The following is a 24850-nucleotide window of genomic DNA, read 5'->3' on the forward strand; positions in this document are numbered from 1 at the left end:
GCCAGCTGGCTCCCAAGTGCCACAGGTCAGCTCTGTGGTGCCCTTTTCTGTGCCTGGAACCCTCTGCTGGATGCCAAGAGGCCGAGGTAGCTGTGAGAGGAGCTAGGTATGGGGTGGAGGGCTTGGGCTCACATAACCGCACAACACTGGCACGTCTTCTGCTTAGGGCCACTCGCCTCTTCACCCTCGGGAGGGGCAGATGGCTCAGGCTGCCGGTCAGGTGCATAGGTGGGCACAGGGTGGGCACTGGGCCCCTCTACCTGAAGCAGTGGCTGGCACTCAGGGGGCTGTTCTGGAGCTGGGGTCTCCACCAGGACGGGTGTGGTGTCCCCCATGGGGCCGTGGCCCTCAGCAGGGGTTTGGGGCTTCATGGCTGTCTCCACTGGGGAGACTTCCAGTTTCTGGGGCTGTGATCCTTCCTCTGGTCCTGGTTCCTTCATGGCTTCCAAGGGAGCCTCTGCCTCACTCACCTCCTTTGCCTGACATTCCGTACCTTCTCCTGACTCTCTCTGTTCTTCTGCACTCAGACCTTCCTCTGAACACAGACCTTGCATAGTCTTTGCCTCCAATGCTTCCTCATCTCCTTTTTTCTCTGCCTGTAGTGCTTCCTCACCTCCTCTCAGCACCTTCAATGATGCCTCTCCTTTTCTCTCTGACACCAGTGGTTCTTGAATTGCCTCTAACTCTTCTTCATCTCTTTTCTTCTCTACCAGCAATACTTCCTCACCTCCTTTTTCCTCTACCACCAATGCTTCCTCACCTCCTTCCCCCTCTACCTCCAATGCTTCTTCTCCTCCTCTCTCTACTTTAAATGCTTCCTTACCTCCTTCTCCATCTACCTCCAATGCTTCCTCACCTCTTCCTCCTTCTACTTTCAATGCTTCCTTTACATCTCTCCCTACCTTCAGTGCTGCCTCACCTCCCTCTCTTTCTACCTTTAATTCTTCCTCCCCCTCTTCCCTTTTTACCTTTAACACTTCCCCTCCTTCTTTCTCTACCTTCAGTGATATCTCACCTCTTCTCTCCATCACCACTGGTTTTTCAACCTCTAGCTTTTTTTTATCATCTCCTGTCTTCTCTACTCCCAATGACTCCTTGCCTCTTTCCCTATCTGCCACTTCCTTTCTTTCTATGGACAGTGGTTCCTCATCTCTTCTCCTCTCCAGCTGCAAAGTTTCCTCACTTCCCACCAGCAACCTCTCCTCCCCTTCCCACGCGGTCCCTGCCTTTTTCTCATTTCCCTTTTCCCCAGATTGCTCTGCTAGGCTCTTCTCCACCTCCCAGCTTTCTTCCACTCCTCTCTCCTCTGCCCCCAGAGAACTCTCATCTCCTCCCTCCCTGCCTGTCACCCTTGGTCCTCCCACCCCCTCTACCTGCAGCTCCTCCCATTCCTCAGTGAGGGTCACTCTTTCTACCCAAATGAATGACCCCTCTACTCCTCCAGAGCCTCCTTGCTTGTCACCATCAGGGCTGCTCCTGGAGGCACCATCCCCCTCATGAGAAGCTGCTTCCTCTATTCCCTCCTGGATTCTTGGTGAGCTGGTTGGCACAGCCTCTGGGCCCCTACCTGTCTCCCCTGTGGCCTCTGAGTTACTGTCCTCTGGGCCCCCCACTCCTTCCCAGATCACCTCCACAATCCCTCTCTCCTCTTTCACCCAGGATGGGAGCCCTAGACGATCGGCTTCCTGCCTTTCCCCGATGGCCTCTAGCACCATCTCCTCAACCTTCGCCTCCAGCTCTGGGCCTGTGGCCTCTGTGGCACAGTCCTCTGTGGCCCTCAGCCCCTCCCACACTACCTTCACTACACCCCCTCCTTTGGTCTCACCCCCACTGCCCTTGAATTCTGCTACCCCTGGACTCGAAGGAGAGCTTGGTTCTGGGCAGGGGCCATTGGCTTCTGAGGAAGGCCCTGCTGCCCCGGGGGCCAGCCTTAGGGCTGGTGGAACTTCTACAATCTCATCTCTATGCTCAGAGGAGAACTCTGGGGGTGTGCCCACTAGCCCAGCTGGCAGGGAGGCTCGCTTGTCCGGATCAGTCTGGCCTGAGGAAGTCAGAGGAGAGATGCGGTTACAGGGTGAGGAGGGAGTCCCAAGAGCCCTTCTCTTGGGACCCAAACACCCACCTGCAGGGTCTGTTTCCATGCAGAGCTGGGAAAGAGGACGGTGACCCTACAAGGATGACAGAGTCAAGGTCAGGCGATGTCCCTACTTCAAGCCTCCCTCCATCCCAGACCCCCCCACCCTGGCTTAAATGCCCTCAATGAGTCCCCGTTACCTTCAGAACTAAACAATCTATTACACCTAAGACTTCCTCACCTGTCTTATTTCTCTTTGTTCCTGTGCCTCACATATTGTAGTTACTTGATCAATACTGTGGCCATGCAGGCAGTCCTCTGTATTTGAGTTCTCTCTATCCTCTGCTAGTTACTGAGGTTCCAGTGGATAAAGGACACTTATGCTTTCTCACTATTGAAACTTACATTCCAGTGGGCTGAGGTAGGTAATAAACAGAACCACAAATAGCTATGTAACATAATTATTCCCCAGTGAGGGAGAAAAAAGCAGGCTAAAAGGCTAAGGAGTGTCTGGGAAGTGATGTCATGACTTCTTTAGGTATAAGATGCAGGATGGTTTCTAAGAGTAGGTGACATTGAACAGAAACCTGAAGGGTGAGAAGCACCCTTGAATCAAGAAAGGGGGGGGGTACATTTTAGGCAGAAGGGGCAGCAAGTGTAAAGGTCCTGGAGCTACAATGAGTGAGGCAAGTTGAAGGAATCGGAGTATCACTGTGACTGGAGTCAAGGCAGGTAGGGGGCAAGAGAAAGAAAATAGGGTGGGGGAATAGTTCTTTGACTCCATTCTCCTCTTTCCAGTCTCCAAGTCTTCCTTGGAGTTTCCTCTGCCTAAAATTCTCTTCCCCCTCTTTTCTAGTTCTCACTCAGATTGAGCATAGGTGTCACCACCTCCAGGAAGCCTTTCCTGAGTCCCCAGTCCCATTCAGGTGCTAGCAAGGAACTCCTGGCTTATTCTAAAAACCCATGAAGTGCTTCTCACACCAATTAACAGGTCTTTTCCTCTCTGCCCTGCAACAGCACTAGATAGCTAAGGCAAGACATCAGCGAGAGGGAGAGACTGGAAAATCCTCACTATAGTCAGGCACAAATGTTGCTGAATCCTTGGACTTCAAGAAAAGCTCAGAGAGCTTTGGGCAAGGAAAGCGACTTGTCCCAGATAACAGAGCAAAGAAGTAGAAGCAGCGGACCAACTAGTTAAACTATATGTGGCGAGGTCCTGCTTTGGACTCTACGGTCACACCTCTCCCCCTTTTGTCCTGCTGGCTCCTCACCTGTCTTCGCCAGGTAGGCCTGCCTGAAAGCTTGTGCAGGGCACCTGTGGACGCACTTTGCAACAGCTGCAGCTGGGACTGGAGTCTGGGGAGGAGAGACAAGGGGCTGTAGGCTCCCAAATTCAATAGACACACTCTCTCTCTCTCTCTGTTTCAATTTGGCACCTCCCCAGAGCAGGCCCAGGGTCCTGGCCTTGCTCTGCTGGGAAAAAAGGGCAAGTAGGGGCCCCACCCACTCACGTGAACAAGCTATCTTCCAGGTTCCGGATGCGAGCTTGAGCCTGTTCCTCAGGAGACTGGAGGTCCTGTGAGGTGGGGTCCTCTGGCTGCTCTGGCCCCTCAGCAGCTCCATCCATGAGCCAGCGCTCCCGGAGAGACTTCCTCTGGGCATGGGAAGGGAGTCCCAGCTGAACATACAGCTACCCCATTTCATCTAGGGTCTTCTCCTGACCCGCCCAAACCAAATGCGGTACACATTTCTCCTCTAGGCTGGGATATATGTCCTCACTGCCCCCACGACATGCTCAGGTGGGCCAGAAGCCCCATTAGCAGCGCATCGCTTTCCTAGGCTGGGAAGAACAACACCCATCAATCTCCCTACCCCTTCCAGAATAGGAGGGACAGATCCATGCATAGGTGAGATCCATGTCCCATGAGCCCCTTCCTATCCCAAAGAATAGTGTCCCCACACTCTTCCCAAGGGTGGACCAAAAGTCCCCATCACCACCACCCACTCTGCCAAACTGGGAAAGATGTCCGTCCCCCAAATGGAAAGCAACGCCCCCCAAATTAGATGGAGGATCCAAGGGTCCCCCAAACCCACTCTGACAGACATTTCCGCTTGGTTCCGCAGGCGCCCTCCCCGCCCCCAACCTTGAGCCGCTCCACGCGGAGTTTTTCCTCCTCCAGCTCGCGCCGCGCCGCCCGGATCTCCTCCTGCAGCCGCCGCTTCTCCTGCGCACAGGACCGGGAGCTGCACGCGGTTGGGCGGGGCCGTCGCCTCCCTTTTACCCTCCCGCCCCCCGCCTCCCGCGGCTCCCGTGCCTGCAAAGCGAGCTGAGGGAGGGGGCTCCCCGAGCGCAAGTTGTGGGCGGTGGGGGGGGGGGGTGCTGGAGCGGGCAGGGGGCTGCGGACGCGCTGACTCAGCAGCGGGAGGGGGTGGGGCTGGAGGGGGCGGGGCGGAGGGGGCGGGGCGGGCCGCGCCCGGGATGCTGCGGAGGCCTCGTGGGTTCCTGCGGGCGGTCTGTGGATTTGAGGCGAGAGGACCTTGGAGTGTGGATCCGGAGCTGGGTAGAGTTGTGGATGTGGAGACAGTTAAGGGAGACGGGGTTTCAGAAATGGGGGTCCAGATATGAGGATCAAAGGGAGAAGACAAATAATGAAGGTGGAGTCATAGAAGTCCAGAGAAACTGGGATATAGATATGGGGTCCAGAGAGATGGAGTGTGGGGGTGGGGTGCAGACGCTGGGAGTGCAGAGATAGCAGTTCAGAGATTGGGGTACTTATATGGGGTCCAGAGAGGTGCGGATTCAGAGATAAGTTGTCAGAGAGATGAGGGCCTGAGAGATGGAGCCAGACATTGGGGTATTTGACAGACCGAAGTTCAAGAATGGGGCATCTTATAGTGCAGGGCAGGAGGGGAGAATGGAGTGCAGGGTCCGCAGCTCACTCTTCTGGGAGCAGCAGCTGACCATACAGAGGAACTAGGGAGCAGAGCGGCCTGAGGCTTTAAGTAGGAATACCCAAGCAGGGCTGGAGGTTAAGGCGCTGCTTCCCGCCCCTTTAACAGCGCTAGGTCTGCTCGGGAGGATGGACGTGAGGTGGGGAAGAAGCTGTGGGTTCCCGGGTCGTGGGTGTGGGTCTATCGCCCTGGGAGGGCGTCACTTACCGCGATGACCTCTAGCCTCTGCCGATAGAGGGAGCTCTCGGCCACAGGCCTGGGGGAAGAGGATGGGGAATTCAAGAGTCTCCTAGGGCCCCCATCCCTTAGAAGAGTGACCTTTTAAATGCCCCCTGAGCGACTTGAAAACCAACCAAAGCCCAGCATTTTTCTCTAGTTCTCTGTTGCACCTGGGAGGAGCCAGGACAGAAGGGGCTTTTGGGGACTCCTGAGAGCCCAAGAGGAGAAACTAAAACAGGTTGAGCTCAAGCCCTTCCTAGAGCCTTAGTTTCCTCATCTGTAAAATGTGCTGGGATAGCTTGACTTTGCAAAGGGGTACCTTGCCAGGAAGTATCCACGCAAGTAAAATCTTAGGATACAGTGCTCCAAAAACAGCATAGTTTACTATTAATAACTTTAATAGTTTCCATGATTAGTAATCTTTATAATTAATTATAACTATCCCCCTCTTTGTCCTACAGAAACTCTCTAATTTTGCCAGCCTTTAATTTGCTGTGTGTCTCTTTTCAACTTCACACACTCTCTGGGCCTGGGCTCATATCTAAGATCCCTTAACAGGGGGGTGGGGGGGGCGGGTGGAATGTAAGGGAGTCTGGAAAGAGAAGTGACTGTTCCACTAGGACACAGGCCGTTGCTATGGTAACTCAAGTTGCTTCTTCCACATGCCAACCCCCCTGGGGCAAGGGTCACTAGGCTGTGCTGCCTAGCACTGGACTCTGTCTGAGCTGGGAGGAGGGGAAGAGAATTTACTGTGTAAAGTTTAACCTGAGAGTCCCCCATTGTTGTTCTCCTTGAATCATCCCCAGGGCCCACATTTCCCAGCCGTCAGGGCTGCCCCAGGCGCCATCTAGGCTCCCCAGGCAGCTAGGGGCTGACTGGTACTGGAGGAAGCTTAGGGACAATCATTCCATCAAACTGTTATCACTGGCATGCACTGAGCTCTGACTTCATGCAGGTACTTCACAGACCATTATCTAGGAAGATATATCAATCTGTCCATTGTCCTGACCCTTAGCCTAGGGGTAGGCACAAGTTCAAATTCATTAATTTGAGCAGTAACCCTACTGGGTAAGCAGTCACCTCATTGCACACACTCCAGTGGGGCCTCCCATATCTTCCCTGGCCACACACACCATGAAGGCATAATATCGATCATGTATTTAGCACTTACTATATATATATATATATATATATATATATATATATTTATAGTGCTCTAAGTGCCCTCCAGGGCTTCCGCTAGGCTGCCACAAACCACCTCCACCTCTCCCTGCCTGCCTTGATCTTAATACATTGTAGTTGACTCTGCTGAGTTGACATTCTCACTGAGAATAAAATCAGCCAACCATTAGCTAGCACATACCATGTGCCAGGCTCTGTTAAATGCTTCACCTATAGTAACTCATTTAATTCTCCCAACCATCCTAGTAAATAGTACTGTCCCTGTTTAACAGATGGGGAAACAGGCTCAGATAAGTGACAAGAAGTGATGAAAAAAATATCTAAGGTCAATGAATCAGAATCAAAACTTGAGGTTTTCAGGCCCAAAGGATGGGAACACCAGAGGAAGGGTTTCCAGGCACCCCATCTTGCAGCCAGGAGACCAGAGATGAAGCTGGGAATCTCTGATTTCAACTGGACATGGGGCTCAAGTCATGCTTTGCAGGGTATTCCAAAGGAAGTCTAGTTGCCCTGCTAATAGGTTTGCCCCAGGGGGAGGGCTTAAGTCCCCCTCTCCTGATCCACCCTGCAAGATGTAATCTTCCTGCCTCTTCCTTGCTGGGGGGGATCGAGTTCCCATTGCTAGGCAACCAGGTTTCTAGCTGGTGAATAATGCAATGGGGAAACCCAAAAGAGTGAGGAACCAAATTGGGGTCCCTGCAAAGGAACCCCTCTTCCAGAACTCTTTACAAACCTCTGGAGTCCCTCTACCCACTTATTTTAAAAAGGCTTTTGTACTTCAAATATTAAAATACTTTGCAAACCACATTTGAAACTGTTTATCTTTAACTCTGCAAGAACAGCATTCCTGGCAGTGACCTGTTGCCACCAGGAACAGTTGGTGGCTGTTTCATGAGACTGATGATCATTTAAATTTTGCCATCAGCTTTCCCAGTAAGGAAGCTGTTAACTGTTTCTGTTGGTTCTTAAGCATTTCATTCCACCCTGGACATGCAGAGGGTGATTCTAGGAACAAAGCATGGTAGCTAGAGACCCTGACTTTCTCTGCCCCCACCAATAATCCCATGCCCAGGCTGGTCTTGTTACAGGGCAACCCCAATATAAAACGGGTTGCTGACATCCTTTTCCCCTTGACAGTCTTGGGGCTTCCTCAGGGGGGTCCATATCGCCCACCTGACTCTCTAGGGAGAGCCACATTTAAGAGCATTTGAGGTTGGCGGCTGGCCTCCCTCCAGTGCCCCTGGTTCCCTTGAAGAGGCCAGCTGGGGCTCTCATACCTCCTGGAAAGGCCAGTGTGCCCCAGGCCCTTCCAGGCCCTCCCCACCAGCCCCCCTGACCCTGGACACTTACATGGGTGTGGCCGGAGCCCACACCTGGCTCTCCAGGGCCATCTCTGCCCAAAAGCCCACGCTCTGTTCTCCGAGTTCAAGACCCACTACCCTTTTGCCTGACGGTGCCCCAGAGGTGCCCCAGAGGCTGACTTTGCTGGTGGTGGGGGGAAGGGGACTGCGGGCAGCACTGGATGGCACCGGCAGAGCTGGTCCAGCTGGTTTGGGCTGGGTGTTGGGAGGTGCTTGGGGTGAGGGGAGCTGGGGGCTGCCGCCAGTTCTGGGGAGGTACTATCAGCTGTCCTGATAAATTATTCACCAGCCACTGGCCTCTTTGCTGGGCTGGACTGCCTCCTGGCTCTCAACTGTGAGGTGAGGTGTGATGGTGATAGTGGAGAATTGCTGTCCCCTCCCAGAGACTAGCACTTCTACCTGGCACCCCATACACCTCAAATCCAGTTGACTATCAAAGGTCACCCACCTTTGAGCATTGTTGCATCCTACACATGTGGGATATTTTAGATATTCTGCCCTCTGCTCTCAGACCCTGGTTCTGAAGGAGATATGTGGGAGGGGTTGATCCAGTTAGAGGATTCTGGTGACCAGATGCTGAGAAACTTAGAAACCAGGAGGCCTGGCTTCTGGGTAACTGTGGGCAACTTGTCCCAGATTTCAAGGCCTCAGTTTCCCCTTTTGTAAAAAGGGAGAGTTAGATCAAGTAGCCTCTTTATTTGCAATCATTACTGCCATGACAGTTAGGGGTAGGGTACTGATGAGGAAGGTCCAGATAATTTCCTACCCAAATCTTAAGGGTCTTTTTTCTAGGTCTCCATCCCATTCTTTATTTTTTTTTTAAGATTTATTTATTTATGGGGGCCTCCCCAGTGGCGCAGCAGTTGAGTGCTGGATTGCAAAGCTGCCCGCAGCCTCTGCAGTACCAGTTAGATCCCCGGACGCAGGGCTAGGGTCCCACATGGCGCCCAGACCTCTCCTGCCGCACCCGCCGCTCCCATTAGCAGTGCATTTCGTCAGTCTGCCTGCTCTGTTCCCTGCTCTGTCTCTGGTGAATTCTCTCACCCTCCCGCGCTTCTGACTGTACCCAGTGCTTGTATAAATAAATAAATAAATATTTTTAAAAAAAGATTTATTTATTTATGCACTCAAGAACACAGGCCAGAGGTGCTAGGGGGTGAGAGGATTCACCAGAGACAGACTGGGGAGCAGAACAGGCAGATTGAATGAAATACACTGCTGAGGGGAACAGCGGGTGAGTCAGGAGAGATCTGCTGTGGCCGGGGATGGAACTTGTGCTGCAGTGGCTGCGGATAGCTTCATAAATTGTGTCTTAATCCCTTGAGCCACCAGAGAGGCCCTCCATCCCATTCTTAAAGGGCCAGCACCACCTGTCTCAGCTGACTGCAGGTGCAGTTTAACCACTCCCAGAGGTGGAGGTATCAACACCCACTTTCTAGGCTGGTTTCCTGAAGTCCCCGTGATGTCCCCCAACACATGGCCCTGGCCCTGGGTTCGTGAGTCTCATGTCAACCTCAGTGAGGAAGATCCTTGCCCGTAGCCCCTGCTTTAGAGGGCATAGTCCAGCTGGGACCCCCCCCCCCCATGGGGCAAAGGAATGTGCCCAACTATATCCTGTGCCTCCCTCTTCTAGGGTATATTGGAGTACTTAGGACCTCAGCATTCTTTCCCCAATGGTCCTGGTAAGGCCTCTATGACCTACTGAGGGCAGACCATGCAGCCAAATTGCTCCCCGTTCCTGGCCATCCTCTGCCCTGGGCAGCTTTTAGCAAAAGGGTAATGAAAGAGCCGGGACATATGGCATGGGGTCCCTACTGCACACACACACATGGCTTTTTGCTATGCAGGCCAAGTTAGGGGTGGGAGAGGAAAGGGAGCCAGACTGAGGGTGGGGGTTCCCCTGTTTCATACATGTGGGTATAAAACTCCTAGGGATTCAAAATGTTCTAAATTGAACCTGGCCTTTTAGTTCATTCTGAAGGTAATTTTGTCATGATAGCAAGAGAGAACTTTTTTTTTTTCATTTTGAAATGTACAGTTCATTAGTTTTAGTACATTCACACATATGTGCAACCATTCCCACAGTTGATTTTAAAACATTTGTATTATTTAAAAAATAAACTCATATTCTTTGCTATTACCTCCCTACCCTTGAGCCCTAGGCCACCACTGACCTGCTTTCTGTTCAAAGTCCCCTATCTGGACATTTCTTGTATGGACTCATGATATGTGGCCTTTTGTGACTGGCTTCTTTCCTGTAATATAATTTTTTCAAGACTCATCCTTATTGTACTATGTACTTCATTCCTTTTTATTGGCTAAATATTATTCTATGGCATGAATATACCACATTTTGTTTACCCATTTGTCAGTTAATGAACACTTGGGTTCTTTCCAACTTTCTGAGTAATGCTGTTATGAACATTCATGCAAGTTTTTGTATGAAATCTATGGAGAGAACATTTTTTTAAAAAGACTTATTTATGCATACAAGAACTGGGGTAAAGGCCAGAGGTGTGGGGGGGGGGTGAGGGGATTCACTGGAGACAGAGTGGGGAGCAAAACAGGTAGAATGACTGAAATACACTGCTGAGGGGAGCAGCGGGTGAGACAGGAGAGGCCTGCTGTGCCATGTGAGTAGCTCCCTGGCCAGGGATCAAACTTGTGCTGCAGTGGCTGTGGTTAGCTTCATAGGTTGTGTCTTAACCCCTTGCACCACCAGGGAGGCCCAAGAGAACATTTTTTTTAAAGATTTATTTATTTATGTGTACAAGAACTGGGGTACAGGCCAGAGGTATGGGGGTTGAGAGGGTTCACCAGAGACAGAGTGGGGAGCAGGACAGGCAGATCTACCGAAATAACACTGCTGAGGGGAGCAGAAGGCAAGACAGGAGAGGTCTGTTGTGCCATGTGGGTCAGCCCCCTGGCTGGGGATCAAGCTTGTGCTGTAGTGGCTGGCAATAGCTATAGTGCTGAGACTTTAACCCCTGCAGCATCAGGGAGGCCCTATTCTGGACATTTCAATGGAATTATATAATATATGGCCTTTGTTACTGGCTTTTCTTATTTAGTATGTTTTTGAGGTTTGTTCACACAAAAGGGTATATCAGAGCTTCCTTCCTTTTCATGGCTTAATAATATCCCACTGTATAGATGCACAGCATTCTGTGTGTCCATTCATCTGTTGATGGATATTTGGGTTATTTCCAATTTTGGAGGGGAGTATATATTTAATTATTTGTACTTTGAGTATAAAATTGTTAAATATTTACCTGTATAGTGAGTGGGCCTCCCTCTGTACTGGTCTTGTGTTCCACGCTGAAGCAAGATTATTCTCTTTATAATGGCACCTACCTCTCAAACTCAACTGCAATTTCCAAATTTATTTCTTTAGTCCCAGCACTGGTGTAGGCATCTGATATGTGTCATTTAATAACTGTTCTTTTTTCAAAAAAAGATTTATTTATTATGCATACAAGAGCTGCAGTACAGGCCAGAGGTGTAGGGGTCAGGGAGGAGATTCACCAGAGAGAGTGGGGAGCAGAACAGGCAGATCTACTGAAATATGCTGCTGAGGGGAGCAGCAGGCAAGGCAGGAGAGGTCTGCTGCGTACTGTGGATTGCTCCCTGGATGATGAGGATAGAACACATGCTGCAATGGCTGGCTATAGCTTGATAGCCCTGTTTTTAACCCCTTGTGCCACCAGGGAGGCCCACAAATAATTATTCTTAGGCAACAGTTATGTGTCAAGTACAACTTAATCAGCCCAGGATGGGGGTGTGGGAAGATCAGCGCCTATTCTAGGCTGGTTTCCTGAAGTCCCAGGACTTCCCCCAGCACAGCCCTGGTTATGCTGTACAATTCCCACACCCTCTGTTCTAGGCATGGGAGATTGGGCGTAGAGGTGAAAGTGACGAACAGAAAATGCAATAATGCAGGGCCTACCCGATGGTGCAGCAGGTTGAGCGCAGCACTGTGAAGCTGTCCACAGCCACTGCAGCACTGGTTCGGCTCCCGGCCGAACCAAACATGGCATGGCAGACCACTCCTGCCTCACCCGCTGCTCCCCTCAGCAGTGTATTTCGGTCAGTCTACCTGTTCTGTTCCCTGCTCTTCTCTGGTGAATCCTCTCAATCTCCCGCACCTCTGGCCTGTACCCCAGTTCTTGTGTAAATAAAATAAATCTTAAAAAAAAAAAGAAAATGCAATAATGCAGCTCACTTTCTGGCAGACAAGATAATATACAAATAAAGACAGATGATTGGTGCTAAGTACAGTAGAGGGTCAGTTATAGATAAGGTTGTGTAATGTAGGCTAGGTAATCAGCTGAGATCCAAAGAGCAGAAGCCAGTTAAGTGATGAAGAGTTATTCCAAGTAGGAGGCGGTGCAAGTGATACGGTCCTGGGGAGGGATGCAATTAGGGGATTTGCGGGAAGCAGGAAATCTAGAGTGGAGGAGTAATGGAGGGAGGGTATATCAGAAGATGAGATCTGAGAAGGGCCTTCCTTACCCTTCTGGGTAAGGAATTTGGATTTTTCTTCTAAGTTGATGGGCGAGCCATCAGAATGCTATGAAGTGGTTGGAATGAGGGTAGAGAGGAGTGGTCAAATTCAGAATATGTTTTGGAGGCAGAATCAACAGAGCCAACAGCAATTCAGTATACGAATGGGTTAGAGGAAGGGGTTGAGGGAAAAAGAAATTGAGGCTGACTCCTAAGGTTTTTGTTTTTTTTTTTTAAGATTTATTTATCCATGCCTACAAGAACCAGGGTACAGGCCAGATGCGCGGGAGGGTGAGAGCACCAGAGACAGAGTGGGGAACAGAACAGTCAGACTGGCCGAAATACACTGCTGAGGGGAGCAGCGGGCCAGACAGGAGAGGTCTGCCGCACCATGTGGGATTCTCGCCTGCTGCTGGGGTGGAACCCGCGCTGCAGAGGCTGCGGACAGCCTCACAGCACTGTGCTCAACTGACTGCGCCAACAGGGGAGGCCCCTAAGTTTTTTTTTTTAAAGGTTTACTTATTTACGCATACAAGAGCTGGGGTACAGGCCAGAGATGCGGGGGTGGGCTGTGTGTGAGAGGACCCACCAGAGACAGAGTGGGAAACAAAACAGGCAGATCTACTGAAATACACTGCTGAGGGGAGCAGCGGGAGAGACAGGAGAGGTCTGCTGTGCCATGTGGGTTGCTCGCTGGCCGGCCAGGGATTGAACTCGTGTTTCAGAGGCTGCGGATTGCTTCATAGTTCTGTGCTTAACCCCTTGCGCCACTAGGGAGGCCCCTGATTCCTAAGTTTTGAACATGAAAAACACAATGTGTGAATTGCCATGCAAACTGGGGATACATGGGTTTGGGAACCCAAGAGTCCAGTTTTGAAAGTGTTCAGCTAGGCATATCTGTTAGCCTGGAGACAGTTGCTGAGTCCAAAACCCAGGGGCCATAGCTGGAGATATAAATGTGGGAGACATGCGCACAGAGAGGGTGTTTTAAGCATGAGACTGGAATCGGTAAGGATGTGAGTGGTGACAGCAAAGAGATGTGTACTCAAATTGAGAAACTGATGAGAATTTGATAAATGGTTTGTAAAGAGAAGTCATGTGTGACAGTGTTACTCCCAGATAACATTCAGGAGCTGTGACCACCCCTTGGTTCTGGCGAGAGCAAGCTGGGTAAAGCAGCAACCTCAGTCTCTCAATGGAAGGACCCAGTGGAAACAATTTTGAGGAAGAGGTTGTGGGATGACCATGCTAACCTAGACTGCTCTCTCTCATCGGGTAGCCCCAGTACAAGCGAGAGGGGAAGTCCATTGATGTCAGTGAAACAAAGGTGCCTGGGTGATAGGAGGGAAGCCAGGAGAGGGTGCTGTTCCCAACATCAAGGAGATGTTGGGGACATCCAGTAACCTAGCCTAGCAAATAAGGTCATCAGTGTGCTTGGATGGAGAAGGCTCATTGGGATGGTGGGAATGAGAGCTGGGTGAGCACGGCTGGAGGATGGACAGGAAGCAGTAAAGTGAGGATGCAACTATAGAGATGACTCTTTCCAGAAGTGTAATTTCAATCCTCCCTACCTCCAGTTAGTGCAGCTATCCCCACGGAAACAGCCTTGAAGAGGGCAGATGCCCCTCTCAGGTTAGGAGTGGGCCTGATTCCAATTAGGCCAGTGGGATCAGAGGAAGAAAGCACAGAGAAGATCAGAGAGAGAGGGGGGCAGCAATTTGAGACTGGGTTCCAGGAAAGGGAGAGAGGATGGAAGGGGAGGGGTGTCACCAGGGTATACAGAGTTGGGTAATGTCCCTGGGGTGGGTCGCCGGCGCAGGGGCGTTGATTCTGTCCTTGACAGCCGGAAGCTCCGTCCGGCAAACTTGCTTGCCTCTGACCCCCAATGGGTCTTCTAGCAGCCTGGGCCCAAGGTGACCGCCATCCAACCGCAGCCGCTCCGCTGCGCGCGGCTGCCCCCGCCCACAACCCTCCCTCCCGCCTGCGCAACCCCCCATCTGGGAGGGCAGTTGCCCGCCAACGCCTGGCGAACTTTTCCTCGAGGGGATGAGAAGCTGCCTCCCGGCTGGGCGCTGGCGGCCGCGCGTCGCTATAGCTTCTCTGAGTCCAGGTACAGAGAGGGAGGCCGGGGCGTGCGTGAGGTGGTTCCTGGCGCCCCCTCCAGCCCGAGCGGAGCGCCGCAGTGTTGGAACCAGGAGAAGCCAGAGGCGTCACTGCCTGCCGGCTGGCACTGGCTGACGGGGCTGGTAAGGCTTGGAAAAGATGATTTGGGGAACCATCCTCACCGGAGGGCTTGTGGTTCAGAAGCCCAACCCGGCGCACCGCTGGGGCTAAGTCTCCTGTTAATGCAGGACACTGGCCGAAAAATTGCCAGGATGGCGCCCAACGAGAGAACGCACGTCACCCAGGCCAGTCCCCCCAGGTAGCAAGCCAGATCGAGGGAAGCCTTTTTTCCAGAAGTCCGGTGTCCTGAGCTGACAGGAGGCGCGCCTGTGGACGAAATCTGGTGACCAGTCGTGGCGCCCCGAACCCATGGGCGGGGCTGGGGCGGGGCCAGAGTCCCCTGGACAGGTGCAGGGGGCGGTGCCCGGCCCCGCCCCTGGGGGCCGTTCTCCAAGGCCGGGGGCGGGTCAGAGGAGAGGCCGGTGCCGCCAACACTTAGGATCCCGCGGGCGGCGGCTGAGGCCACAGGTGCCGCGCAGGGCACCGTGTCCCAGCTCTAGGCATCAAAACTCCGTCCCTGAGAACTGAGGTTTGTGAACCGCTTCCAACCCTGGACACCGAGGCCCCCAGGCCCGAGACGGAGCCCTGGGCTCGTCCCCAGAGAGGGGCCCGAGCCCCCAGGGTCAGACAGCTTAGTCCCGGGTACTGGCACAGGGGGCACCGAGGTCCCGGGGCCAGGCGAAGAGGTCCTCGTACCCTCCACCGAGCAACGCGCAGAGACCCTCGAGCAAGATAGCATAGTCCTTGGACCATCTACCGGGCAGGGCCCAGAGTGCCCCCGGACTGTCCGAGCCTGGGGTCTTTGAGAGTCCTGGGCCAGGCAGTGACGACTCTGCGCCATCTGAAACGCGAAGCGCGGGGGTCCTGGGACAGTGTCCTTCTCTGGGTACCAAGACCTCCTCTTCAGTCGCTGGGCTGCCTTTTTCTTTGTGCCCTGAGACAACAGAACATCTCCGAGAGGAGTCGCTCATGGAGACGCCCATTGAGCGCGAAATCCGCCGCAGCTGCGAACGTGAGGAAAGCCTGCGCCGGAGCCGGGGACTGAGCCCCGGCCGCGCGAGCCGAGAACTCGTCGTGCTGCGCGTGCGACCCGTGCTCACCTTGCCTGGCCCGGATCCCGCGCTCCCGCGCGCTTTGGAGCGCGCGCGCGCGGGCGCGCAAATGCAGCGAGACATCGAGAGGGAGGCCCACCGGCAGGCGGCGCTGGCGCGTCCCGCTGTCCCGGAACCGCAGCCGCAGCCGCAGCCGCAGCGGCTGGGCCAGCTCAAGCGCTTCTTCGAGGCCGCTGGCTGGTGTGGCGCTGGTCCGCAGCTGCTGCCAGAGGCAGAAGGCCGGCCTCGCTTAGCAGTGCAGGGTCGGTACCCGGTGCTGGCCCGGGCCCCGCCGCCCATTGCGCCGTCACTACTGGAGCAGGAGGTTCGTGAGGTGCAGGAGCGCGAACTGGAGCTGCAGCGCCAGCGGCTCAGCGTCTATGGCACAGCCGAATTCAAGGAGCCGGCTCCAAGCCTCACGGGTAAGTCATGCGAGCCCCAACACAGGGGACCCCCCAGGGCTCCAATCACAGTCACCGACTGCCCAACTCCCGCTGGCCCCCTGACTCTTAGGGTTCCCCCTTCTGGCTCCGAGATCCTGAGACACCCCTCCCCAACTTTGTTCTCTGCCCTACCCTTCTGGGCAGCCCAATCTTTGTGCTGCAGCGCTCCTCGGCCCCCTCAGTGGTTTGCTCTCAGATCCACCCCACCTAGGTTCGTGTGGGAGGGTGGACTCTACATGTCCTTGTTGGGTTCTAGGGAACCCTCCCTGGGTTCTGGCACTCCTGGATCATCCCTTTGAATTTTCAGATTCCTATCTTCCCACTTTGGGTTCACCTTCCTCCAACCTCAGGTTCCTCCCTTGGAATGGAGGCCCTCCATAGGGAGAGGGGTGTGTGTGAGTGCCTGTGTGTGTGTTTAAGGGGAGCAGCCGGCCTCCTTACTCCCGGCCGCCTCCAGCTGGTAAGAAGGAGGGGCAATCCCGGCTGAGCGCTCCTTCCCCCGAAGCGAGCAGGGGCGACGGAAAGCTGGCGGTGATCTGGCCTCCCCGCAGAAAGGCCGCGGAGAACGGCCTGGAGCAGGTGGGAACCCTTACCCCCCTCCCCGTTCCTCCGGCGTTTGTCAACCCCACCTCACCCCCAAACCAATCCCGGGGCGCCAGAACGCCAGGCCGGAGAAAATGAACTCCTGCACCCCCTGGGAAGCCACTCGTGTCTGGGACACAAAGTCTCACTCTCTCCGGGTGTGATGAGGCGGTGGTCCTGGATCCTAAACCTCCCTACCCTGTGCCTGAGTGTCCCTACACAAGGTTCGCGGGTCTCTGAGGCCGGCCTTCGGTCTGGCACCTCTCCCCAGGATGAGTGGAAGCCTTGAGATTCGAGCAGGCCGTGTCCCTGACCTGAATGAATGTGCCGTTCAGAGGACACAGGCAAGGGCGCTCAGGAGCACCCTCTGGACGGGACTGGAGAAGGGCCAGAGGTCTGCGCCAGGGAAGATGAAATCGACCATCCTTGAATCTGATTTTTGTAAAATTGATCAGTCTCTTCTATAAAACCGTCGGTCCCCATTAGGAAACACCGCTACCCATAACCCCTCCAGTGAAACTGTCCATTCCTCTCTTAATTCCAAATCAAACCAGCCTCTCCCTCTGGCCTTGACTGTTAAGAACAGCCTCGGCTGTTCCCCTTCTCCCAATAAAGGCCCTTCTCTCTGGGCAGTGCAAACTGATTTCTTTAGGGTTATCTTCGTTTGGGGGTGGGGTGGGAACACTGTGAGCAGAAAGAGGTCTAAGAAAGCCGCAGAAGGTGTGGGCCAGCATGTTGGAATGTGTGCTTAATGCCTAGTTCCCAGGCTGCGGGTCTTCACCAGTGGGCTGGGCCGGGGTCCCTAATGCCTCCTGGTGGCACGGGCGTGAACTGCGAATTTCGGACAAATGAGTTCACGTCTTCCCCCTCCAGACTTTGTCAACATTTATTGGTGCCAATGGTGTGCCCCGCGCAGGGCGCTGGCTAGACAGAAACGATAAGAAGTCGTTCCTGCCCCGTGGAGGTAAACAATAACTACAAAAAATAACAAAAGAGGATAGTGGTGAGAGTACAACAAGCTCCTAAGCAGGACATACAAGGCTATTTGTAATTTGTACAGCAATTGCACTCCTCAAATGTCTAGAGGCCCCCGGCAAATAATAAGGAGCAAGATTGGGGGTGTTGGAAAACAAATGCTTTTCAAGGGGCAGGTAGGTATTCCTCCACAGCAGTGTTACGGATGAGGGAGCTGTGGGGTATCAGAGCTTCTGCTTCCCCAAAGCAACTGGAAACCCAGCTCTTAAAAAAGTAATCTGGGCCTCCCTGGTGGCGCAGCGGTTGAGCACTGGGCTGCAAAGCTGCCCACAGCCTCTGCAGCTCTCCTGCCACGCCCGCTGCTCCCCTCAGCAGTGTATTTCGTCAGTCTGTCTGTTCTGCTCCCCGCTCTGGCTCTGGTGAATTCTCTCACCCTCCTGCGCTTCTGACTGTACCCGGTGCTTGTATAAATAAATAAATAAATCTTAACCAAAAAAAAAAAAAGTAATCTACTGAACTTCAAATAATTGTGACTATTTAGAAAACTTTTTAAATGGGGGGGGTGGTTTAGAAGGGACAGCAAACACCTGTTTGCAAAAGAGCTTGTGGCTGTCAGTTGGCAAGCCCTTCTTAATTTTTCTCTGTCCCAAGATAAGGGGTTCAAATGCCTATCAATAGCGTTCAAGAGGGTCTATGAACACCCTAAGTTGTGCTACTGTACCTTTGCAGTTAGCTATATGCTGTGTTTTTAGAGCAACAGCTTCGTAAAGGCGCATTGAGACCCAGAAATGACTGTGATCCAGGATCATTGTAAAATCATCGTTTGAATTGGATTTGTCCAACTCTGTGCCCTGGCTTAGCAACAGCCCTGAGGTTGAATGGGGACAGCAAATGAATACTGAAGGATGAAGAATGCTTACACAGCAGCACTGTACCCCAAGAGCAGCTGAGCTCAAGACTCACCCCTTCCCTAGCACACTGACCCTACACTTGCCCTTGACACTGGGAGGTCTGTAGAGAAAGGCAGGAGGAAAAAATGGCAAGGTGGGTAATGAAAACACCCAGAGCCTGTTCTTAATTCCCCACCAGGAAACTAAGAATTAAGCCGTGTAAAGAGTTGACTAGGTTGTTTCAGTGTAAACCTGTGTTCTCAATTTTTCTGTATATTACAATCACTTGAGGCACACTTATGCCATGTACATCAGAATCTGATGGAGCCTTGGCATTGGTATTTTTGAGAGCACTCCAGGTGATTCTGACATAAAGCCAAGTTTGAAGCCAGCAGTTCTCAAAGTGTGGTTCCTGGAACAGTATTATCAACATTGTTTGGAAACTTGTTAGAAATGCACATTCTTGGGCCCCATCCCAGACTCAATGAACAAATCCTCCACTTGATTCTGAGGCACGCAAGTTTGAAAGTCACTGACATAGATAGTTCCCAAGAGGACCCAGCCTGTTGGTACTGCAACCATCCCATAGCAACATTAAGTGGACTGTAAGATTTGTCTAAAGGGAGACAGTCTAAAGCTGTCGTGTGACTCATCCAAATTGAGATGTGCTGTAAGTATAAAATGCAAACCAGATTTCAAAGACTTAATACCAAAACAGAAGGAAGGGTAATCTCGATAATTTCTGACACTGACTATGTGTTGAAATATTTTGGATCTATTGGGTTAAATTAAGATGTCACTAAAATTAGCCTTAAAAAAAAAGTGATTACTGGGCCTCCCTGGTGGCACAGGGGTTAAAGACAGCACTATCAATCTATCATCAGCCATTGCAGCATGAGTTCGGTGAGTTGATCCCCCCGCTTCTCTGGCCAGCCAGGGAGCAACCCACATGGCGCAGCAGATCTCTCCTGTCTCACCCACTGCTCCCATCAGCAGTGTATTTCAGTAGATCTACCTGTTCTGCTCCCCACTCTGTCTCTAGTGAATCCTATCACACACACCCTGCACCTCTGGCTTACACCCCAGTTCTTGTATGCATAAATAATCTTTAAAAAAAGTGATTATTAGGAAAATCTGAAATTACATGTGACTCACACTTGTGGCCCACTTTAATCTTTTGGGCCAGGCTGGTTTACTTCTCTAGAGAGTCTTACAAAGAGAAAGAGGAGAGACAGAGGAGAGACAGAGGTCACAGGGGCTACCTCGAATCAGTATTAGGGAGCTTCAGATCAGAAACACCTTGAATTCATTCAGACCTGAGCTGTGGACTAAAATGATCCTTGAGGGCCTCCCTGGTGGCTCAGCGGGTTGAACACAGTGCTGTGGAGCTGTCCGCAGCCTCTGCAGCGCAGGTTCAATTCCTGGCCGGCCAGAGAGATACCCACATGGCGCAGCAGACCTCTCCTGTCATGCCCGCTGCTCCCCTCAACAGTGTTTACGGTCGTCTGCCTGTTCTGCTCCCAGCTCTGTCTCTGGTGAATCCTCTCACCCTCCTGCGCCTCTAGCCTGTACCCCAGTTCTTGTATACATAATATAAAAAAAATAAAATAAAACTATCCTTGCTGCAGTCATAAATTGTGACCAGAAGCATCCTCCACCCCCAAAGCAGCAAGAGTTTTGGGGTTCAATCCTTATTCACATCATCTCTCACGTCTGTTTTTCTTCATCTGTAAAATGAGGCTTAGCATACTACTCCGTGCCAAAGATAGTAGCTAAGTGAGTGCTTTGCTCTAGAGCATCGAGGGTTCTCAGACTCTGAAAATGACAAGGGGGAAGGGGGGCAAAAAGGTGTCGCTTAAAGTAAGTAACTCGCAGATGAATGACATCCGGGTCTGAAAGACAATCCCCCCTCTCTGGCAAAGAACCACTCGCAATCAAAAGGATCCAGTTCGAATCAGAACCCCAACACCTGCTCGCCGTATCTTTGGTCAGGTGAGTCCTCTCAACCCGGATCTCCTCTCCAATCCAAGGTAGGGGTGAGGCTTAGCTATCCCAAATTGGAGTTTCTTCTGGCTCTCTCATACTGCCCGCGCCCCGACACCCCTCGGGGTACGACGACCTGCCGGCTTCAGCACCCGAAAGTAGCTAGAGAAATACCCGACTTTGGCTCTTAGGAAATTGATCGCCTGCCGATCCTCGGGGCACGACGGGAGATAGAGTCTTTCAGGCTACCAAAAAGTCATTTCCGGGTCAAAATATGGGAGTGGGTGGGGCGCCGGGCTCCTTCACCCTAGTGGGCGTTGTATTTCCCGGCTACCCGAAACTTGCGGTTTTCTGGGTTCCGGTTGTTGACAGGCGCCGTAACTTCCCTTTTTGCTTCATGTGAAACTGTGCGCATGCCCCAAGCTCTCGCCGCCTGCCGGTGCCTTCACTTTTGCTTTCCAAGGACTACAATTCCCGACGGGCCGCGCGAGGGGGCGGGGACTCTTGTCCCAAGGGGTGGGGCACCGCACTCCGAGCCGACGCTGAGTTGGTGACCTCTCTCTTTTATTTAGCGTGAAACTGCGGTGTCCACGCGCAGGGCCGTATAGCCGGACAGAACTAGGTGCAAACAGGCGAGCTTAACCTGGCCCCTTGGAACGCGAGGCCGAACAGCAGTAGGAGAACGAGCGAGCCCCTCCCAGGCCATCTCTGCTGGAGTTTGGAACTGTCAAGCCCCAGCTCCCACCCTTCTCTTCCAGGTTTAAGACCCCTGCGCGGCCCATGCTGAGGATCCGGCCGCACTCGGCGGCCGGGCCGGGCCTGCCTGGCCCATGAGGATCTGCACCAGTAGGTCGGTGGCCAACGTGTGCGACGGCTCCTCGAAGCCAATGGTCAGGAGTTGCTGATAGTCCCCAGGCGGCTGCGGGCACAAAATCCTGGGGACCAGGGACAGACAGGCCTGGACGTGAGCGCCCCTAGCTTTTTCTGAGGCCCCGCCCCTTGAGGGAGAAACTGGCTGAAAGAAGCTTTGTTTCAGCTGGGGGTGGGAAAAACCCTGGGGGAAAGTTGCTTGCTTGTTAATGAGAAACCTAGAGGGTAATGGCTTGGGAGGCTAACCCTAACCTGGCTACTCAGCTGTATGTCCTTGGGCAGATAACTAAACCTCTCTGAACACCTGCTTCTTTTGCAAAAATGGGACCAGTAGTATAGACTTCAGTTAATTGTTACACGAGTCTACATAAAGCATTTTTCAGGGCACAATAAAATGCTGTCGTTATTTGACCTCCCCAGTGGTGCAGTGGGTTGAGCGCAGCCTCTGCACAGCGGGTTCAATTCCCGGCCGGCCAGGGAGATTCCCACATGGCATGGCAGACCTCTCCTGTCGTGCCCGCTACTCCCCTCAGCAGTGCATTTCGGTCTTTCTGCCTGTTCTGCTCCCCGCTCTGTCACTGGTGAATCCTCTCACCCTCCCGCACCTCTGGCCTGTACCCCAGCTCTTGTATAAAAAATAAATAATTTTTTTAAAAAAATGCTGTAGTTATTACCAAAGGTAACAGTATTGGGGGGGTTTGGTCTTTGGTGGGGTTCTGCTCCTCCCTCCAGAGCCCACATCCACCTTGCCATTGCCCTAGCTCCTACCATGAATAAAGGTCATCCTCCGCTGGTCCTAGGGGAACCCATCTGCCGATGGACCACAGCTTCTGAATCTGAGGGCACGAATTAGCTGGACTCTTGCCTGTGTCCTCCCATGTATCTCGATAACACAGGAAGTAGCTGGGAAGGGAAGATGTAGCAATTAAGAGTGGTCATGTTTCCTAGTTTTCTGTTGAGTTTTTGTGTTGGAGAGGAGGTGCAAATTCATCAGAAGTTGCCCTCAAGGTCTCAGGTAGGGACTTCACTGAATATTGAATAGTGAAGACTTTTTCTTCCTGCTAGCCTGGTTTTAACATGAGCACTTTTATTTCGATAGGAGGACATTTTTTTAAAGGTGAAGATGCAATGAATGGATGAATGAATGAATGAATGAATGAAAGGTGAGGACGGCTTTCAAAGTTTCTTGGTTTCCTGGTTGGTTGTCCACACTTTAGTGGTATTTGCTTTCCACATAGGAAGGGGAGGACTCACTATTCCACATGGGAATCTTGCCCTCGGCTGCTGGGCTCTGGGGTAGTTTCCAGATTCCAGCGCATCTTCTTATAGAGGTAGCGGGGGAAGCGGCTGGCGGTGTAGGCGGCAGGGGCACAGTATCTGAAGATGGACACCTCGTGGGAAGGACTGATGGAGAACCTCCCGCAGAAGAAGCAGGAAATGCTGGCAAGAGATGGGCAAGTGGGGAATAACACTGGGCCCTGGATTTCTCCCCTCCAATCCCAGCCGCCTTTTCTTTTTTTTTTTTTAAACCTCTGGGGGTCAGTCTCTTCCAAGTCCACAAACCCAAAGGAGGCATACATGAGGACCAGCTGTTCCAGGCGCAGGGTCAGCTGTTGGGAGATCTCTAACAGCTGCATGGAAGAGGGCAAAATGAAATGAGCCAGCCTCCAGGAGTGCCTCCCCTTACCATCCCCCAAGACTGAGGGATGGAGAAAGGGTCATGGGGTCTAGGAAACTTGCTCACACACCCCCTTTCGGACAAGTTCCTGCAGGGCTCCATAGATAGGGGGCACACTCCGTGCAGCTGCCTCCAGGTATAGGAAGTAGGGCTCACACATCTGTAAGAAGGTGGGCATGGCCTTCGCCAGCTGTTCCTTCTGCACTCTGTCCCTGCTGAAGGGAGAAGGGAGCCTTTGCCTGGGGTCCCCCATCCCTGCTTATTTCACCTATTCTCCTATTCTGGATCCCTGCCCTTTAACCCCTGCCCATACAAAATCCTCCAGTGCCAGGCCTTACCAGGACCACCCTCATCAAAACCACCTGGGGGCCTCCCTGGTGGCACAAGGGGTTAAGCACAGCACTGTGAAGCTGTCCGCAGCCTCTGCAGCATGAGTTCCATCCCCGGCCAGCAGGGAGCTACCCACATGGTGCAGCAGACCTCTTCTGTCTAACCTGCTGCTCCCCTCGGCAGTGTATTTCAGTCAGTCTGCCTGTTCTGTTCCCCACTCTGTCTCTGGTGGGTCCTCTCACCCCCCACACCTCTGGCCTATACCCCAGCTCTTGTATGCATAAATAAATCTTAAAAAAAAAAAAAACATTTGGAACACTTGTTAAAATGCTGACACCTGAGTCCCACAATCAACTTTGACCCAAAATTCCCTGCAGGGTGAAGCCTAGAAAGCTAGGATTTAAACGGCTTCCAGAGGGATTCCAGTGGACATTGAAATGTGAGAATTACTGTCCTTTATTCCCTGAGCTGGGAATCACATTAATGTTAGGGATCTCAAACTGCTAACCAGAAGGTTAAATCTGGCTCAAATAGGTTTTGTTTAGCTGTGTCCACCCCCCCTCCCCATCCCCACAATCTTGGCCCCAGGTTAAAAACCCAAACTAACAGTTAAAAACTGGGAGCAAAAAAAAAAGTCCTACAGATGTGGCAATCCAGGGACCCACATAAGAGGAGGTGCTCCCAGATTCTATAGTCCTCATCCCTTTTTAAAGTTGGATTCCTAATCAGCTGGCTTCATTACCATCTCTGGCTTCAAATGCCTTTGAGTTTGCGATCCTAGTGTGTGCCACCCATCCTGTCACGCTGTTGTCTGCTTCCTTACCCACGGGGACCCAGGACCCCATCCTGAAGCACCTGTAGAGTAAGTAGCTCTGGAAATCATCCGCCTTCTTCAGCAGGTAGCGGAGCTGTTCGGTAATGGGGCTGAACATGGTGTCCAAGGGTAGGCGAGGAGGGGCGGGCCCTGGGCCCGGCGCCAGAGGCCCTGGGGAAGGCGTGGAGGTGGGCGGCTCCAGCAGTTGTCCCTGGGCGTCATCGGGCTCCGTCTCCGGTAGATCCCCTTGTCGGCCAGGGGGCGTCGACCAAGAGTGGTCTCCGCAGGGACGTGCCCCAGGTTCCAAGTCGTCTGGGGGCGGCGTTTCCCCAGAGCCGGAGGGAAGCGGCTCCACGAACCACTGCTCGCTAGCCATGGGTGGGGATGGGGGGGGGGGAGCGGCGGAGGCGGACACCCAAGCTCTTCAAGGCCCCGCAGTTCACGCTGGTAGCAGGACCCCTCCCCAGGTACGGAAGACTAACCTGCCCTGCGAGCGCGGTCCCAGCCTACTCACCCGCGCCTAGACCTCAGCCCGCACCGCGCCGCTCAGAGGGAGTTCGCCTCATTTGAATTTCAACACGCGGGAGGGGCGCTGTGCTCCGGTGCGCGCTGCGCGCTCGCGGAGCTCCGCGCACACGCGCGCTCCTGGAATCTGGCGTGGGGCACGCGTGCCCAGCGGC

The 24850-nt window shown here is 52.9% G+C and overlaps 3 protein-coding genes across 3 annotated transcripts; 1 reads left to right on the forward strand and 2 right to left on the reverse strand.

Moving 5' to 3' along the window:
• Positions 1-128: 128 nt before the first annotated feature.
• PALM3 (paralemmin 3) lies at positions 129-7818 on the reverse strand (the record flags this gene model as incomplete). The annotated part of the gene is made up of 7 exons (XM_084249981.1): positions 129-2041; positions 2123-2168; positions 3346-3430; positions 3586-3728; positions 4219-4299; positions 5234-5282; positions 7778-7818. 7 exons carry the CDS (start codon positions 7816-7818, stop codon positions 129-131), a joined length of 2358 nt encoding a protein of 785 aa, XP_084106107.1.
• A 7665-nt stretch (positions 7819-15483) lies between these two features.
• On the forward strand, positions 15484-16996 carry MISP3 (MISP family member 3; the record flags this gene model as incomplete). The annotated part of the gene is made up of 3 exons (XM_084250333.1): positions 15484-16027; positions 16554-16627; positions 16902-16996. 3 exons carry the CDS (start codon positions 15484-15486, stop codon positions 16917-16919), a joined length of 636 nt encoding a protein of 211 aa, XP_084106459.1. The 3' UTR covers positions 16920-16996.
• A 4242-nt stretch (positions 16997-21238) lies between these two features.
• Positions 21239-24546, reverse strand: LOC311182199 (UPF0575 protein C19orf67 homolog; the record flags this gene model as incomplete). The annotated part of the gene is made up of 5 exons (XM_084250831.1): positions 21239-21413; positions 22117-22251; positions 22603-22979; positions 23097-23241; positions 24212-24546. 5 exons carry the CDS (start codon positions 24544-24546, stop codon positions 21239-21241), a joined length of 1167 nt encoding a protein of 388 aa, XP_084106957.1.
• Between the last annotated feature and the right edge of the window lie 304 nt (positions 24547-24850).

The sequence above is a fragment of the Talpa europaea genome (assembly GCF_964194135.1).
Source record: "Talpa europaea genome assembly, chromosome: 12".
NCBI lineage: Eukaryota > Metazoa > Chordata > Mammalia > Eulipotyphla > Talpidae > Talpa > Talpa europaea.